General features: G+C 45.3%; 1 protein-coding gene across 1 annotated transcript in view; it reads right to left on the bottom strand.

Moving 5' to 3' along the window:
- Nucleotides 1-1,139: 1,139 nt before the first annotated feature.
- The window catches only part of LIMCH1 (LIM and calponin homology domains 1), a 156,028-nt gene continuing 137,738 nt past the window's right edge, over nt 1,140-19,429 (bottom strand). Inside the window, exons 9-14 of the mRNA XM_032223520.1 lie at nt 15,704-15,739; nt 7,561-7,690; nt 6,475-6,632; nt 5,170-5,578; nt 3,516-3,739; nt 1,140-1,193 (exon numbers count right to left, since the gene is read on the bottom strand). Coding sequence (XP_032079411.1) covers nt 3,545-3,739; nt 5,170-5,578; nt 6,475-6,632; nt 7,561-7,690; nt 15,704-15,739 — 928 coding nt within the window. The 3' untranslated portion in view covers nt 1,140-1,193; nt 3,516-3,544. The remainder of the gene's footprint in view (nt 1,194-3,515; nt 3,740-5,169; nt 5,579-6,474; nt 6,633-7,560; nt 7,691-15,703; nt 15,740-19,429) is intronic.

Below are 19,429 nucleotides of genomic sequence, written 5' to 3'. Positions count from 1 at the left end.
CTTGCTGGCTGCGAATGAAAGGAATTCACAGTCATGTAAATAAAAGGGGTTTTGCTGGGACCAAGACTCTGCTTCATGCTTTTTAAGGAAGCCAGAACACATTTAGCCACAGAAACTCTATTAGTAACGTTGCTCATACTTGTGTTACAACTTCTATTTGATCTGCACAGAAGGATTTCTTTCATTTCCTTGCAGGACTGAGAAGTAAGTTGAGTGGTGTGGTGGCCTAGAGGTGGCGCTCTCACCTCACAATCGGGAGCGCCCAATGTTCATGTCTGTCCAGATCCTTCTGTATCTTTAGCCTGTCTTCTGGAGTGTTGGCTGTCCTGCCAGCTTGGTGTCATCTGGAAATTTGATGAGTTCCCCATTTATTCCGTCATCCAAATCATTGATGAGATGTTGAAGAGTCCTGGGCCTAAAACAGAGCCTTGGGGTACTCCACTGCTATACTTCCCTCCATGAAGATGCAGTTCCATTGAGGACTACACGTGAGTGCGGTTGGTCAGCCAGTTACGAATCCTCCTCCTCCTCCTCCTCCTCCTCCTCCTCCTTGTTTGGTCCAATCACACTTGGCCAATAAAGAATTCTATCCTCCTTTCTCTTCTTCCTTCTTCTTCTTCTTCTTCTTCTCTTCTTCTTCTTCTTTTCTTCTTCTTCTTCTTCTTCTTCTTCTTCTCATCCTCCTCCTCCTCCATCCTCCTCCCTCTTCCTCCTTGTTGTGTCCAATTGCACTTAGCCAATAAAGAATCTATTATCCTCCTCCCTCCTCCTCCTCACTCCTCCTCCTTCGTGTGTCCCAATCACACTTGGCCAATAAAGAATTCTATCCTCCTCCCTCCTCCTCTTCCTCCTCCTCCTCCTCCTCCTTCTTCGTGTGTCCAATCCACACTTGGCCAATAAAGAATTCTATCCTCCTCCTCCTCCTCCTCCTCCACCACCACCACAACCACCACCACAAACCCCACTCCCTTCTAGCTCTGACGATGTGACCAACTTGGGTAATGAAACCTCTGCAAGAAAGCCACCAAGCTCAGAGAGCACCAAGGACCCCACCCTTCAACCCTGAGCTCTGTAGACAGGGCTGTTTGCTAGACTTTAAAAACACCCGTTTGCAGGACCCTACCTAGAAATGTTTTTTCCGAATCCGTTCTTTCTTTTCGGCTGGCTAGTTCAGCTTCTTCCGTGCAGGAGTCCTGCAGAAAACATTGAATTTATGGTTAAAGCAGAAGCCAAAGAAATCTATTCATTTGTTCTACTTCTATCCTGCCGCAATCAAACTACTCTCTACAACGTCTAGTCAAGGCTGCGGTTTTCCCAGTTGCAATGGATGGCTGTGAAAGTTGGACCATAAGGAAGGCTGAGCGCCAAAGAATGGAGGCCTTTGGACTCTGGTGCTGGAGGAGAAGACTCCTGCATTGAGTCCCTTGGACTGCAAGGCGATCCAACCGGTCAGTCCTAGAGGAGATCCACCCTGGCTGCTCTTTAGAAGGCCAGATCCTGAAGGGGAAACTCCAAGACTTTGGCCACCTGATGAGAAGGAAGAAGGACTCCCTGGAGAAGAGCCTCATGCTGCGAAAGATGGAGGGCAAAAGAAGAAGAAGGGGATGGCAGAGGAGGAGGTGGCTGGATGGAGCCACCGAAGCAGTCGGTGTGAGCTTCAATGGACTCCAGAGGATGGGAGAGGACAGGAAGGCCTGGAGGAACGTTGTCCATGGGGTCATGATGGATTGGACATGACTTTGCAACTCACAACATCTATCTATCTATATCTATATCATCTATCTCTATCTCTATCTCTATCTCTATCTCTAATCTATCTATCTATCTATCTATCTATCTATCTATCTATCTATCTATCTATCTATCTATCATCTCAAAGACTTTGGCCACCTGATGAGAAGGAAGAAGGACTCCCTGGAGAAGAGACTCATGCTGGGAACGATGGAGGGCAGAAGAAGAAGGGGACAGCAGAGAAGGAGGGGGCTGGATGGAGTCACCGAAGTAGCCGGCGTGAGCTTCAATGGACTCCAGAGGATGGGAGAGGACAGGAAGGCCTGGAGGAACGTTGTCCATGGGGTCATGATGGATTGGACATGACTTTGCAACTCACAACATCTATCTATCTATATCTATATCATCTATCTCTATCTCTATCTCTATCTCTATCTCTATCTCTATCTCTATCTCTAATCTATCTATCTATCTATCTATCTATCTATCTATCTATCTATCTATCTATCTATCTATCTCAAAGACTTTGGCCACCTGATGAGAAGAAGAAGGACTCCCGGAGAAGAGCCTCATGCTGGGAACGATGGAGGGCAGAAGAAGAAGGGGACAGCAGAGAAGGAGGGGGCTGGATGGAGCCACCGAAGCAGTCGGTGTGAGCTTCAATGGACTCCAGAGGATGGAGAGGACAGAAGGCCTGGAGAAACGTTGTCCATGGGGTCATGATGGATTGGACATGACTTTGCAACTCACAACATCTATCTATCTATATCTATATCATCTATCTCTATCTCTATCTCTATCTCTATCTCTATCTCTATCTCTAATCTATCTATCTATCTATCTATCTATCTATCTATCTATCTATCTATCTATCTATCTATCTATCTATCTCAAAGACTTTGGCCACCTGATGAGAAGGAAGAAGGACTCCCTGGAGAAGAGCCTCATGCTGGGAACGATGGAGGGCAGAAGAAGAAGGGGACAGCAGAGAAGGAGGGGGCTGGATGGAGTCACCGAAGTAGCCGGCGTGAGCTTCAATGGACTCCAGAGGATGGGAGAGGACAGGAAGGCCTGGAGGAACGTTGTCCATGGGGTCGCGATGGGTGGGACACAACTTCATGACTAACAACAACAACACCAGTTTGAATCTGCTTTTAGGATTCGGTAACTTGGACTTTCTTTTTAGAGAAGCAATTTTGGGGTAAAGGAAGATCTCAAATTAATTAAGGTTTAAATGTTTTCAAGGGCTGCTTTGTTGAGCCAAACAGATGCAGGTATTCCTCGACTTCCAACATCTTGCTTAGTGACCATTCAAAGTTACGACACTGGAAAAAAGTGACTTATGTCCAATTTTTTGCCCTTGGGACCATTGCAACATCCCGATGGTCACGTGGTCAAAAATTCAGGCGCTTGGCAACTGGTTCCTATTTATGACGGCCGCAGTGTCCCGCGAACCCCTTTTGCGACCGTCTGACAAGCCAAGTCAAGGGGGGGGGAAAGCCCGATTCACTTAACAACCGTGCGACAAACTGAATAACTGCAGCGACTCGCTTAACAACTGCAGCAAGGAAGGTCGTAGAATGGGGGCACTTAACCAATGTTTCGCTTAGCAACAGGAATTCTGGGCTCAATTGTGGTCGTAAGTCGAGGACTACTTGTACTGACTTCGAACAAAAAGTGAATAGTTATAAGAAGACTCCCTGCGGGCCTAAGTTTACAAGCAGTTGTAGAACCGTTGAACTCCCCACCCCAGCTCCCGGTAACCCAAGAATCTTGGCCCTTACAACTTGCTCTCTGGGTAGAGCGTGTTCGATTAGCTCTTCTGAACCGGCTCGGGAGGGACGGAATCTGCGCTTCCTTCCGTGGGTGCCCCAGGGGATTCCGCCACGGGGTCAGACTGGGTTGAAAAGCTGGGGGAAGGTTCGAAGAGGAAGGCTGGGCATTCCTTGTCTGGCTCGGCTTCCACCCCATTGCTGGCTTCTCCGTTCACCGCGATCTTTCCGTCCACCTGCATTTCGAAACCCAAAGCAGATGAGAATTATAAGGCTCTCGGGCCATCCTGGTTAGTTCTAATGAGAAGGAAAATGGTTAGGACTATAGAATTACTATCTATCTATCTATCTATCTATCTATCTATCTATCTATCTATCTATCTATCATCTATAAACTATATTTATATCTATCTCCATCCATCCATCCATCCATCCATCCATCCATCCATCCATCTAAAAACTATATTTATATCTATCTAAAACTATATTTATATCTATCTATCTATCTATCTATCTATCTATCTATCTATCATCTATCTATCTATCTATCTATCTATCTATCTATCTAAAACTATATTTATATCTATCTAAAACTATCTATCTATCTATCATCTATCTATCTATCTATCTATCTATCTATCTATCTATCTATCTATCTATCTATCTATCTATCTATCTATCTATCTAAAACTATATTTATATCTATCTAAAACTATATTTATATCTATCTATCTTCTATCTATCTATCTATCTATCTATCTATCTATCTATCTATCTATCTATCTATCTATCTATCTATCTATCTATCTATCTATCCATCCATCCATCCATCCATCCATCCAGCCATCCACCAACCCACCCATCATCTATCTCATCTATCTGTCTATCTATCTATCCATTCACTCATCCATCCATCCATCCATCATATCTCATCTCTCTATCTATATGTATATCCATCCATCCATCATCTATCTCATCTATCACCTGTCCATTCATCCGTCTGTCCACCCATCATCTATCTCATCTCTCACCTATCTGCCTGTCCATCCATTGGTCCATCCATCCATCATCTATTTCATCTATTACCTGTCTATCCATCCTTCTACCATCTATCATCTCTCATCTGTCTATCCATGTCTACCCACCCACCCATCCATCCATAATCTATCACCTATCTATCTGTCCATTCATCATCTATCTCATCTATCATCTGTCTGTCTGTTTATCCATCCATCCATCCATCCATCCATCCATCCATCCATCCATCCATCATTTAGCTAAGGTAAAGGTTCCCCCCGCACATATGTGCTAGTCATTCCCAACTCTAGGGGGCGGTGCTCCGCTCTGTTTCAAAGCCGAAGAGCCAGCACTGTCCGAAGACGTCACTGTGGTCATGTGGCCAGCATGACTCAACGGTAAAGGCGCACCCCAGCATCTTTTATGTGCTTTCGAACTGCTAGGTTGGCAGAAGCTGGGACAAGTAACGGGAGCTCACTCCTACGCAGCGCTAGGGATTTGAACCGCTGAACGGCCGACCTTTCTGATCGTCAAGTTCAGCATCTTAGCCATCGAGCCACCGCCTCCCTATCATCGATCTACTTGTTCATTAAACTTGCATACTGCGCACCTCATTGGCGGCCACCTTATTTTTCATATCTTAACCAACCTTGAAGTTTCTCAAAACCTCCCGGCTCTCTTTCGGCTGGGAGTAAGGCTTTGGCGTCACCAGAGGCATAGCCACGCAGCCGGAGGGTCTGCTTGAGGAGGGGGAGCTGGTGGACATGCTGGCCTCCGATCCAGTGGTCGGGATGATGGTGGCTTCGAACGTGGCAGTGAATTTCGGGGGCGGAAGCGACTGCTGGCGTAAATATCGGAGGGGGTTGGGGTCCTTGGGTGGGGAGGATGCATTTGGCTCCACCGAATGGCTTCTTTCCAAAAGTTTTGGCATCCCCAGGCGTTCGAGGACAGCTTCGCTGATGGTGAACCTCTCGATGTAATGCTGGAGAATCCTATCGGCCTCTTCCTGAGACCTGGCGTTCTTGTAGGCTTCGTGAAGTTCTCGCTCCCGCTTCTCTCTGGTTTTGAGGGTAGCAGAAAACCAAGATGGCGGAGTGTTTATTTATTTATCAAATATATTTTTTATTGTTTACACATAAATATGTTGAATACAGTGTACCATATTCATAACGTATTTTTTCGGACTATAAGACGCACTTTCTCTTCCCCTCCCCTCTCTAAAAGAGGGTGAAAATTTGGGTGCATCTTATATACCAAGTGTAGCCCCGGCCACCCGCCCTTTGGCCTCTGCCTCCCAGCAATTTGCCTCCTTGCAGCAAACAGCAAACAGCCCGTTTCAGTTTCAGCTTCAGCACAGCCTGATTAGCACAAGCAGCTGATTGTTGGTTGGACCGACCTCCCGACGATCAGCTGTTTCAGGCTGCAGGGATTGCCATTGCCACCTCCGTGCACCCTATTTTTGACTTCTGCATCCCATTTTTTGCCTCTGCCGCCCCTGTTTTCGGCCTCCGCGCACCCCATTTTCTGCCCATTCTGGCATCCCATTTAGGCCCTATTTTTTGGCAAAGCACATGCGCTCAGCCTTTCCGTGCACGCTCACATTTGTGAACCGGTAGGGAAGGTAAGTGAATACCACCCCTGGTCTGCAAGGAAACAACCCAGCTCAGAGAGCACCAAGGAATCCTACAGTCCTCCTCCTCCTTGCACTGATGATGTTACCATGTCATGAAACATCTGTAAAAAAACGCACCAAGCTCAGAGAGCACCAAGGACCCCACAGCCCCTCTCTTGAGCTACAAATATTATCTTCGATCGATATCTGGCCCATCATGTCTTTAGCCATGGTTTCTAAATATGCCAGGATTGTCTGGGGTCATTCATACACTCAACCCAACCCCTATTATGACCTTGTGCGCCTTTCGCTACCAGTTTTCGTTTCCTTAAAGTTACGTACTTCTCCTCCACAATCTCTCGGTACGTTTTGATGCTCTTCCGTCTCTCATTGCTCCCCTCTCCTCCAATGAGTAGCTGCTCCATCTTCTTCCTCTCGGCTTCTTTTTTCAGCAAGTCCTGGGAAGCACTCCTCCGACGGTTTTTCCAACGGGCTAAATCCTACATGAGATCACAGGGTGAAGGAAGGCAAAGGAGAAGAAACAACCAAGAATGAAGATTTTACAGAGCAGGTAGCTCATACGCTCATTCTGAGGTTCCCAACCTTTCCAGCTTGGCGGCCGGAGGTGTGGTATTCAGCCGGTACGGACTGGTTCAGGTGAACTGGTAGTGGTAACCTGCGGCGTGGGCTCTATGCCGTCCTATTTAGCCCCGTTTTCGAAGTAAAAGTCACGGGAGCTCACTCCATTACGCGATGCTAGGGATTCGAATTGCCGAACTGCCGACCTTTCGATCTACAAGCTCAGAGCCTTAGCCACTGAGCTACCGCGTCTCTTATTTTACCTTTAGCTTTCATCAAACTAGACAGCCCCGATTCTTGCCATCGATCTTCGCATGTTTTATCCTCCAGTCCAGGGGTGGGTTTCTCGCCCCGTTCCAACCGGTTCGGCGCGGCGCACACATGCGTACTAGCGTCTGTGCGATGCTCCAGCTGCTCCTGGAGGATCGCGCAAGCGCTGTATGCATCCTGCGCATGCGTGGAAGCGCAGAACTCATCAAAACCGGGTAAGGAGCGCGGGCCCTTCGCCGTTCCCAGAAGTTACTTACTTCCGGGTTCGCCGACCAACCGGTTCGCAGGGACCGCCGCGAACCGGTTGAAACCCACCCCTGCTCCAGTCCCCTAATCCTCTTTGTTGCTCTTCTCTGCACTCTTTCCAGGATCTCAACATCTTTTTTTTTTAACAACGTGGCAACCAAAACCGGATGCAATATTCCGCGTGCGGCCTTACCAAGGCCTTGTAAAATGGTATTCACACTTCACACACCTTGAGTCTATTGCTTGTTGTGCCAGTCACTTAAACGTGGTTTGCAAAATCTCTACGATCGCTCCGAATGCATAGTTTTGCAGGCCCCCCCCTCCCCTACTCACATCCTGCCACTGATCCTCGTCTTCCTTCAGCTGGTGGTGAATGATCTGCAGCTTTTCATGGCGATCTTTGCTGTGCGGTTGATTCACAGCGCCCTCGTCTGGGCATCGCATGTCGCACATGCTCACGCTCCTGGAAAGGAAAGTGAAAGTAAGTTGGCCAACAGCGGATTCTGAAGATTTCAGCCACTGGAGTGGGAAAACAATGGTCCTTTGTGACTGGTGGACTTCAACTCCCAGAATCCCTGAGCCGGCCATTTAACATGCGAGACTCAGGTCCAAAGGCAGAGATGGGGAACTATGGACCTTTTGTGACTTGTGGACTTCAACTCCCAGAATCCCTCAGCCGGCCATTTAATATGTGAGACTCAGGTCTGAAGGCAGAGATGGGGAACTATGGACCTTTTGTGACTTGTGGACTTCAACTCCCAGAATCCCTGAGCCGGCCATTTTAACATGCGAGACTCAGGTCCAAAGGCGGGGATGGGGAACTATGGCCTCTTTATGACTGGTGGACTTCAACTCCCAGAATCCCCGAGTCAGCTCGGGAATTCTGGGAATGGAAGTCCACATGTCATGATTCTCCACCCGTTTTAAGCAGAAGTGCTCAGAAGGAGCCATTCTAATAACATACGTGCAAATGGGCTGCTTAAGCCAAGCCAAAGCTATTTTTTTCTTTTTTGCTCAGCGTGATTGCATGAATTTGGCACAATCCTCTATAGCAGGGAGGTCTCCGACCTTGGCAACGTTAAGACTTGTGGACTTCAACTCCCAGAATTCCTCAGCAAAGCTGGCTGAGGCATTCTGGGAGTTGAAGTCCATAAGTCTTAACGTTGCCAAGGTCGGAGACCTCCCTGCTCTATGGATAACCTTGTTAAATTTCTCAACTGTCCCTTCTCTTTTGGGTTGAAAAAAAAATGTCAAACCCCCGTTGCTCGTACCGGTGATTCTCAAACTTGACCAAAGTTTTATTTATAAATTTAGAAGGCCTGCTGAGTTAGAAGTTCCATCATGGTCCTCTCAATTCTTCACCTGTGCAAGGGTAACCTGGAACCACGCAGGCCATGTTTGAACCCCGCTGAGTCCCTGGAGACTTAGTTGCCTGGCAAATAACTGACTTTAAGCCAGAATTTTAGTTTTCGGTCTATAAAAAGTTTCCTATTGCAAATTGAGGTGTATTTCCTGAAGCTGGTCTGAAGTGGGAAAGGTGGAATCCGATTCTGACTTCAAGCCTTCTGAGATATGGCAAGAAGTCTTGAACGATTGTCCAGTACGAGACGGTGAGATCTGATGGACTATCGATGGAGATTCTCAAATATCCAGGTCATTTTCAAAAGGCAACTGGACTTCCTTGTGTTTTTTCCACCCTTGAAAATGTTCCTTTTCTCATCCAAGAAGCTTCTTCAGAACTGAAGTCAGTCCTTGGATCAGAAGTGAAATATTTTCAAGGAACAAAGATCAAGGAAGTTCAGGGTTGTGGGCTTTTTTTTGAACATCAGTGTTGTGGCCCGTCAGTGTCCAGCAGAGCTGGCAGAAGATTCGGACAGTGAGGAGGTTGGGGAGGAACATGGGCCGGTCCTGGGAGTCCGGGGAAGGCTCGGAGGAGGGCTCTGTGTCGGAGGCAGAGAGGGGGCCAGGGCCGTCTGACAGTTATCAGCTGCCTTCGGAGTCGGAGATCAGTGAGGCAGAAGAACAGCTGGAGCCTGTTCCCAGTGTGCGCATGCGCAGAATTGCCAGACAATGGGAACAGCTAAAGAACAGGGGTCGACTTGGGAGTAAGGCCACAGATGGACGATGAATGGCCCCTCCCAGAGGAAATAAAAAGGGAGCGAAAGGGGAGCGGAGTTTGCAGGAGACAATTAGTTCACTTAATTTGCCTGTGACTCTTCGAGACTCCTTGCCAGGTTTTGCAGATCTCGGCCTGGCAGCTCTCCAAGCCAGATAAGGTCTGTGACCGTAAATCCTCCCTTGAAAGACTTTGCTGGATGTGAATGAGCAGAATTCACAGTCAATGAATAAAAGGGTTTTTTGTTGGGACAAGGAGTTTGCTTCATGCTCTCGGGAAGCCTCGGTCAGAACAATCAGCTCTGGGCCATGGAAATGGGTTGCGTTCCAAGTGCATCTTAAGTTTTGATTTCTGAAATACTTGAAAAGGACACTATATATAGCCACTATATAGAGACAGTTGAGAAGAACATAACAGCTAGTGTTTTAGGCGAAAATGCCAGCAGTGAGTAAGCTGTGGTAGCCATCCCTGTTGAATGCACATGCAGAAATTTTGTTCTTGTTATTTTGTTAAGAACTGGGAAACATTGAGACATATTAATACATAATAAAACAGCGAGTAATTTCTCTATTCTATGACAATTTCTCTTGCGCGATGATGCTAAGAAGCGGGTTATGAATGTTAAGCCAGATAAAACGATTAGATTGCAAAGAGAGCACAGATAAAACAATTCGAAGACACACCATATGCAGCTGATGGTTTTTTTTCAGGACTGGCACATATAGAGGGAATTTCATTCTGCTTTTTTTTTTTTGGCGGGGTGTGTAAAAAGGCAGGTTAATTTTATAAGCACATGCATTTCCTCTGTCATCCTTACGCGAACAGCGCTAGTGAAATGGACCAAACACCACACAGAGATCATTGTATTACCGGGTGGAGTTTCAATCTATTTTGCTAAGAATTTGCAAACATGCTCCTCAGTTGAAATTAGGCGAGGCTAATGTGGTGCCCTCCAGATGTTTTCGACTACAAACCCCATAATACATTGAATTGAATCTTTTTCCTAGGATGGGTGTAGAAGTTTTGGTTTAAGACACTAGCCCACTAAAATACCATCCCCACTAACCTTCCCCGTTGATGCCGATTTAATAATCAAGATCCTTGGCTCCTTCTTTCTATCGAAAAACCTTATTAAATAAAAATACCCATTCCACTGTAAAAAGGTAGCCAGCTATAACGAAAAACCCCTAAAAAATAATAATCAATGCCTGTTAAGCATCCATATTCAATAAAGATTGTATATATATTTTTCTGAACAGCTTCCATGTCATCTGCATAAGGAATTCAATGGATTAATTTATACTTATTTATATTTATAATGTCTGACTTTTGTCTACAGTGGTCAGTACAAATTACAGCAAAGGTGGGTTCCTACCAGTTCGCACCTATTCGGTAGAACCGGTTCATCAAATCTACCGAACCGGTTAGAAGAGGTTCCACCAGTGGACCCGGAAAGCAGGCCACACCTACAGAAGAGGTTTTTGAAACCCACCACTGGTCCTTGGATATGATTATTCTACACTATCATGCTCCTATTTATAAAACTCAGTGCCTCTGTGAAAGGCAAGGATGACTACTGCGTTTGTGGTGCAATCAGAACATTGCGTGTGTTGAAGTTGTTTTAACGCAAACCAAAGATGCCTTTTAAGAAACAAGTTGACATCCTATTCTTATGCATGCCAGTGTTGTGTGTGAGATAATTTAAGGTCGTTCTGACAAGTGTCGTCGGCATCTTTATATCCAGTCACATGGGTGGCAAGCCACTCCCACAAAGGAGGCCACACCCACAGAGTAGGTTCGAACAATTTTTGAAACCCACCACTGAATTACAGCCACACAAACGAGATACAAAAGGCATTAAGGAATAAATAAGGATGGGAATACAAATTTTAGGAATCATTTCTCTACCTTTTCTTCTAGCAAAATGTTAGCTGTACAAAATACGTGATATAATGGCATCCCATTTCCCACCCACCCCTAACTAAGTATTGTGGGGAGAAATAAAGAGCTATAAGATTGCTACTTTGGTTGAAGTGATATGGAATTCAGCATCACTTTTTAACAACCCCATAATCCCTTGCTGGGTGGAGTCTGGGCAACTGAATGGAGCTGCGTGAGTCGTTACTGGCCAGATGCCTTTCCTGTCGCCAGAGTGGAGTTTTGTTCAGCAGGTATATTCCCACTGTGCCCAGAGAGAGAAATATCTGCCTCTACCTAGGATCGATCTCACCACTCTGAAGTGATATGGAGTTGCATCCTAGACATCCTGTGAAATGGGTTATGTAGTTACTCTAACTAATCTGCCATATTCAGTTTTGACCAAAAATACAGATAGTCCTTGATTTATGAACACAATTGAGCTCCTCAATTGCTAAGGGAGACAGTGGTTAAGTGTCATGACCTTCTTTGCCACCGTTGTTAAGTGAATCACTGCAGTCGTTAAGTCAGTAATGCCGTTGTTAAGCGATTCTGGCTTCCCCATCGATATTGCTTGTAAGGAGGTCACAAAAGGGGATCGGGTGACCCCGGGATCACTGCGACGGTCGTAAATACGAACCAATCGCCACGTTTCTGAATTTTGTTCACACGTCCATGAGAACGCTGGAACGGTCGTAAGTGTGAAAAATGGTCATAAGTCAAATTTTTCAGCAACATTGTCGCTTCAAACATCACTAAACAAACTGTTGTAGGTTGAGGGATACTTGTACTACAGCATCCGGAAAGTAAAATGTGAAGAGATTGCCTCTAACTTCAGTCACTTTAAAGAAAAGTTTTATTTCAATCGAATTCTACACTTCATTACGTCAAATGGTAGACTTTTTAAATCACTGGATTTAATAAAAAAATTGCCAGTTTTCTTCTAATAAACTCTTATCTTCTATCTATATCATCTATCTATCTGTCTGTCTGTCTGTCTGTCTATCTATCTATCTATCTATCTATCTATCTATCTGACTTTCAATATCTATCTACAGTATTTGTCTGTCTGTCTGTCTGTCTGTCTGTCTGTCTGTCTGTCTGTCTGTCTATCTATCTATCTATCTATCTATCTATCTATCTATCTATCTATCATCATCTATCTATCCATCTATATATCTGTTTCTGTCTTTCTATATCTATCTATCTATCTATCTATCTATCTTTATATCTATATCTATATCTATATCTATATCTATATCTATATCTATATCTATATCTATATCTATATCATCTATATCTATATCTATATCTATATCTATATCTATATCTATATCTATATCTATATCTATATCTATATCTATATCTATATAATCTCTATACATATATAAATATGTATGTATGTATGTATGTTCCAGCATAACTCTAGAAAGCCTCGAGCAATTTCAACCAAACTTGGTACACAGATGACTTACTCTCTGGAGAAAAATACTGTGGGGATAAGACACCCCTAATACCCCTCGGGGGAGGGTGTTCTGCTAAGATACAGCCTGTTGCAGCTTAAATTGGTTTCTACTATACTGCCGTAAAATGGCTTCTACTGTACAGCGCAGTGGAATTGCCATGGTAATTGCGTCACAGTACTCCACAAGGGGGCTCCCTCTGATAAGGGAGAAAATCCAACATTAGAAATGATGTTTGTTCCGGACATTTTCCCGGGCAATGCCGGGTTATCAACTAGTGATATTATAAATCTGCAAGCTTAATTTTGCAGATGTGTGTGGTGTCTCAAAGTCAGCATTTGATTTATCTTCTAATGAAACTCAGCACAAAATCGGAGTAGATGACTAATGACAAAATTAAGAATGGTTTCAATTAAAAAAAAAGAGATTTTGGAGGCAGACTAAAGGATGATTATCATTTCCCTGCATGGATATCTGCCACATTTATTTATTTAACATTCCAGTTCAGGAAAAAAAAAGTTATTTTTAAAATGTGATCCCAAGGCAAAAATGTAAGCATTATCAGCTGCTTTTGATGTGGAAATGCACAAAAAGGACTTCTGTCTCTGTAAAACTATTTGGGGTTTGGCGACGGGACGGAGCTGAACTGCTGGAAGGAAAAATAATTCTTTTTAAGGAATTGGTCTTATTAGCAGGGACCAAAAATTCATAAGTGAGAAGGCTGCGTAGCCATGATTCCATCTTCAATGTGAGATACGCTGAATTGAAATCAGCAGAAAATTAATACTAATGTGAAATGTAAAAGGAACTCAGCGGCTCAGTGGCTAAGACGCTGAGTTTGTCGATCAGAAAGGTCGGCTGTTCGGCGGTTCGAATCCCTAACGCTGCGTAATGGAGGGAGCTCCCGTTACTCATCCCAGCTTCTGCCAACCTAACAGTTTGAAAGCACGTAAAAAATGCAAGTAGAAAAATAGGAACCACCTTTGGTGGGAAGGGAACAGCGTTCCGTGCGCCTTCGGCGTTGAGTCACGCCGGCCACATGACCACGGAGACATCTTCGGACAGCGCTGGCTCTTGGGCTTTGAAACGGAGATGAGCACCGCCCCCTAGAGTCAGGAACGACTAGTACAGATGTGCAAGGGGAACCTTTACTTTTCAAATGTGAAATCAATCCGTTTCTGACATATTCAAACAGATTTTCTGTTTAGTAAGTCTGGAGAGCCATTATTTTAAAACAAAATATGTGGGCAGGGTTATTCCTGCATGTGGGTTTTCCAGGAGAAGAAGAGTTTTGAAAAAAATTATTCTTATCATTTTAGTATTGGATATTCATTCTCGCTTTGAACACTTTTGCTCACAAGAATTTGACTTGTCCATCAAAATCTCTGGTGTTGGAAGAAAGTGCCTGAATAATCACACGGAGAAATATAGGTACAACAGTTTGTTTAGAGACCGTTTCAAGTTACAACGGCACTGAAAAAAGCAATTTTTCCGCACTTACGACCGTTTGGTTATCAAAATCCAGATGTGTGGCAACTGGTTCACATTTATGACGGGGCGGCAGTGTCCCGCGATCACCTTTTGCGACATTCCGACAAGCGAAGTCAAGGGGGGAATCCAGACGCACTTAACAAACGTGTTACTTACTTAATAACGGCAGTGCTTCGCTTAACGATTGTCGGGAGAAAGGTTGTGAAATGGGCCAAAAGTCACTCGATAGATTTCTCCCTTAGCAACGTAAGTTCTGGGCCCGACTCTGGTCGTAAGCCGAGGGCTACCTGTATGCCACTGTATCTTAACAAATATAGATAATCAGAAGGCCAAAAATCCAAGACAGATTACTCTGTCCATTTCTACTCCACACCTGATTTCTATCAAGCTCTGAGGGCTTTCCATGAAGGATAGAATAGAATAACAGAGTTGGAAGGGACCTTGGAGGTCCTCTAGTCCAACCCCCTGCTTAGGCAGGAAACCCTACACCCCTTCAGACAAACGGTTATCCAACATCTTAAAAACTTCCAGTGTTGGAGCATTCACAACTTCTGGAGGCAAGTTGTTCTCCTGATTAATTGTTCTAACTATCAGGAAATTTCTCCTCAGTTCTAAGTTGCTTCTCTCCTTGATTAGTTTCCACCCATTGCTTCTTGTTCTACCCTCAGGTGCTTTGGAGAATAGCTTGATTCCTTTTTACAGATCAATAATGTTGGAAGGGACCTTGTAGGTCATCTAGACCAACTCCCCCCCTCCCTGCTCAAGCAGGAGACCCTACACCATTTCTAGATATTGATATCCAATATTCTAGATATTGGAACACTGCTATGGCGTCACCTTAAAAATGGGCTTCATTAGTCCTCATGGTTGCAACTACCATCTTCACCTCAATTATGACCCATCGATGAAGGCAGAAAGGATTGTCTTAAGGATTTCCAGCCCATTGTTTCCATCAATTGCTTTTTTGGGGGGGAGAATAAGGTAATAATCTCAATACATTTTCAGTAATTTAAGAGAAAACCCTGAAACTTCATGGAAAAAGGAATGGAATGAAGACTCTTGATGACACTTGCTTAGAAAGCTGCATGTCGGGGAGAATTTTTTTTACAGAGTTCCATTTTTTTCAAATTTTGAGATATCAACCAGCTGGGATCGATAAACTCCTTCTTTCCAATGCTGGTAAGCCTTCTTCCCGGTTATCGAAACCTTCCACCATTATAATTCTAGTTCCTTGCAATCATCACAGACCAGACAGAGGTTAAAACCAGAATCACATCATGAATTAGCAAAACTTGGGTTTTCCAGCCATTACATGCTTAGCTGCTTTCTGGAAACTTAGAATTTTAATGCCACAGAGAACGGATGCGGGAAAGCACATGTATTTAATTGAGGTGAAGGACAAGGAAAGCAGCTGTGTTTCACGTTAGTAGGAAGTAGCATGCAGCTCGAGCGGTTTTTAAGGATCCAAAGTTCGCACACCACAACTTACTCCGTATCATCGGACACAGGGGTTCTGCAGCCGGATCTATAAAATCAAATATAAAGTTAGAAATGCTGGGCCAGGAGGGCAACGCAGGATTCAAATGCATCGCCTTGCAGGGAACACAACCGCTTTTCGCCTGAAATAAAAGTTTTAAAAGGCAAGAGCATTCAAACTTGCAGAAAAAAATGTGGCACGAAATAAAAACGTTCATTCTGTCACCCGGTAGAATTTTAAGCAGTTCTTTTTTATTAACCCCCAAATGTTTAGAATTCGGAATTATCCTGTTAGCAAGTCACAAGTGTGAAAGGGAAGGCAGAAAGCAATTCCTAACAGATAAAATAACAGTAATAATAATAACAGACGGGTAGTCCTCGACGTTACGACCGCAATGGAGTCCAAAATATCTCGGCTGCTAAGCGAAACATTTGTTTAAGTGAACTTTGCCCCATTTTTCGACCTTTCCTGCCACCGTTGTTAAGTGAATCGATGTAGTTGTTAAGTTTGTAACATGGTTGTTAAGCGAGTCTGGCTTCCCTATTGCTTGTCAGGCCGCAAAAGGGGATCACAGGATCCTGGGACGCTGCCACCGTCATAAATACAAGTCAGTTTCCAAGCAGCTGAATTTTGATCATGTGACCACAGGGATGCTGTAACGGTCGTAAGTGTGAATAATGGCCTTTAGTCCCTTTTTCTGTTAATGTTGTAACATTGGTTACGAAATGAATGGTTGAAAATCGAGGACTACCTGCATTGTTGAGATCAGCCACACACATGCAGTTACTACACATGTCTTACAATATTAGTAGCTCGGACTGGTAGTTACCGTATTTTTCGGAGTATAAGACGCACCTGATTCCCTCAAAAAAGAGGCTGAAAATCTGGGTGCGTCTTATACACTGAATACAGCATTTTTGGCCTCTCAAAACCTCGCCCCCTTCACCAAAATGGCCGTGCATAGCTTGTAGGAAGCTTTTAGAGAGCTCCTGGGGGTGGGGAGGGCAGAAATAAGCAAAAAGCGAGCCATTTTTTGCTCAATTTTGCCCCCCCCAGCCCCCAGGAGCACTCTATAGGCCTCCTAAAGGGTATGCATGCCGTTTTTTTGAAGAAAAACGAGCCATTTTTAGGAGGTCTACAGAGTACAAAAACTTTTTTAAAAAATTTGCCTCTTGAAAACCTCGGTGCATCTTATACTCTTGTGCGTCTTATACGCTGAAAAATATGATATGTTGTTGATTTGAGCTCCGAGCTTGGCGATTCGGTTGCAAATGTTTCGTCCCCATTCGAGATGTCATCAGTGAGTTTTGAATTGTGCTTGTCTGGGGGAGCCCTGACCATCCAAACAACAACACGGGCACTAATTTACCTTCACACAAATGGTAGTTAAAACCAAGGCCTACAGACGCAGCAACTACGGCCAGCCAAACATACAACCTGAAATCAGACCAGGACTCAGAAAGGTATTTGAAGGCCAGGGTTCCCCCCAGGTGATCCAAAGCGCACTGACGACGTCTCCTCGAATGGGGACGAACCGTTTGCAACCAAATCGCCAAGCTCAGAGCTCAAACCAACAACATAGCAATAGTACTTCAACTTACCTACCGCTTCACAGTGCTTTACAGCCCTCTCTAAGTGGTTCACAGAGTCAGCCTCTTGACCCCGACAATCTGGGTCCTTGTTTGACCCACCTCGGAAGGATGGAAGGCTGAGCCTGGGGAGAATCGAACTGCCAAACTGCAGTCACCCGGCAGTCAGCAGAGGTAGCCTGCAGTTCTGCATTCTAACCACTGCGCCACCACGGCTCTTTACGATAGTCACTACACAGGTTGTACTATTGGGATAATTAATGCGGGTCAACGCCTTTACCCCGTAGCGCTTCAGATGCTGCAAATGAGAACGCTGCTTTCTATTTTCCGCAAGATGATATACAATTGATAAGCTGCAATTAGCAGACTTCTGATCTCCGGAGAAAATCGCAGCGACTTAACGTTTGCACCAAAGTTCTCGAGAACATGCGCTGTTTCTCTGACCGCCGTTCCCACAGCCCAACTGCCGTAGATTTATTACCAACAATGCAGGGATGGGATCCTTCTGGTTTAACAACCGGTTCGGTGAGCGCATGCTCTGCACACGGACACTCACTTCGCTCGTGCACACGCCAGGACGCGGGTTTCCACGCGAATGCGCAGTTTGGAGGATACGTACCTTCCAGATTACTGCTTGGGAAGGAAAACAGCTGAGGTGCAGCAATCCACTCAGCTGAGAAGATCCGTGGCACAACAAAACCGCGCTCGACTAAAGCGCGCCCGATTAAACCGCGTCGCTGATGTCATCAACAGGGCGACAACAGCCAGCGCGGAGAAAGAAGGGCGCTTTAAATAGCGCTTTGAAAGCAAGCCAATTCAAGTTAAGGTAAGGGTTAGGTTTAGGGTTAGGTTTAGGGTTAGGTTTAGGGTTAGGTTAAGGGTTAGGGTTAGGTTTAGGGTTAGGTTTAGGGTTAGGTTTAGGGTTAGGTTTAGGGTTAGGTTTAGGGGGGTTAGGTTTAGGGGTTAATTTTAGGTTTAGCGTTTACAGCGTGCTTTTTTCTCCGCGCTGTTGTCGCGCTGTGATGACATCAGCTACGCGGTTTGGTCGAGCGCCCTTTAGTCGAACGTGGTTTTGTGGTGGAACCAGAAGATAAAGGGAGTTAAAGTGGAAGGGCAGGCGGATGGGCCCACTTGCTCATAGGAGCGAACCGGTTTGCTCCTAGCTGATCTCCGGAGCTACCGGTTTGCCCGAACTGGCAGAATCCCACCCCTGCATCAAAAGCTCATTACTGTCACACATGCATGTCAATGTACAACGCAATGCATCATGCACCCTGCACAACACACTTTATACGAGAGGATAGGGGACATTAGGTCTGCACTGGATAATGGCTCACATTTGCAAAGGGTCAGCTTCTAGGGTGGCAAGTTGTTTGCTATTTATTTCCAGATGTTTCTGCACCTCTGCTGGGATTACACGGGGCCCCGGTATGTCCTTGTCAACAACAGAACGTATGTCCTCTTGTGCTAAACTTGTCGTGCGAGGTCTCTTGTATTCCGGTGTGTACGAGGGTTGCGTTGCAAGGCTTTGAGAGATCTCCGCACAAATCTGTTCGGCTCCCACTGAATCTGTCGTCAGGGCACTAAAAGAAGAATCCGTTTTAGTTGGCAGCTGGATACAGGGCAGATTTGTAAATCACCCCTTTCCAATCCAAGGTGTTGTGGCCGGCCAGTGGCCAGAGGAGCTGGTGGTAGACTCAGACAGTGAGGAGGTTGGGGAAGAACATGGGCCAGTTCTGGAGTCTGGGGAAGGCTCTGATGAGGGTTCTGAGTCGGAGGCAGAGAGGGGGCCAGGGCCATCCGACAGTTATCAGCTGCCTTCGGAGTCGGAAATCAGTGGGGCAGAAGAACAGCTGGAGCCTGTTCCCGATGTGTGCATGCGCAGAGCTGCCTGGAGAAGAGAACAGCTAAGGAACAAGGGTCGACTTGGAAGTAAAGGCACAGGTGGACGGTGAATGGCCCCTCCCAGAGGGAATAAAGAGGACCGAAAGGGGAGTGGAGTTTGCAGGAGACAATTAGTTTACTTAATTAGTGTGAAGATTTGTTCGTGACTCTCAGAGACTCCTTGCCAAGTATTTTCTGGTACAGCAGTTGTGTTTGGAAGATATCAGCCTGGCAGCTCTCCAAGCCTGATAAGGTCTGTGGTTAT

Source organism: Thamnophis elegans, chromosome 9 (assembly GCF_009769535.1).
Source record: "Thamnophis elegans isolate rThaEle1 chromosome 9, rThaEle1.pri, whole genome shotgun sequence".
In the NCBI taxonomy this organism is placed as follows: domain Eukaryota; kingdom Metazoa; phylum Chordata; class Lepidosauria; order Squamata; family Colubridae; genus Thamnophis; species Thamnophis elegans.
Note: the sequence above shows the minus strand (reverse complement) of the source record. Positions and strands in the feature narration are given on the sequence as shown.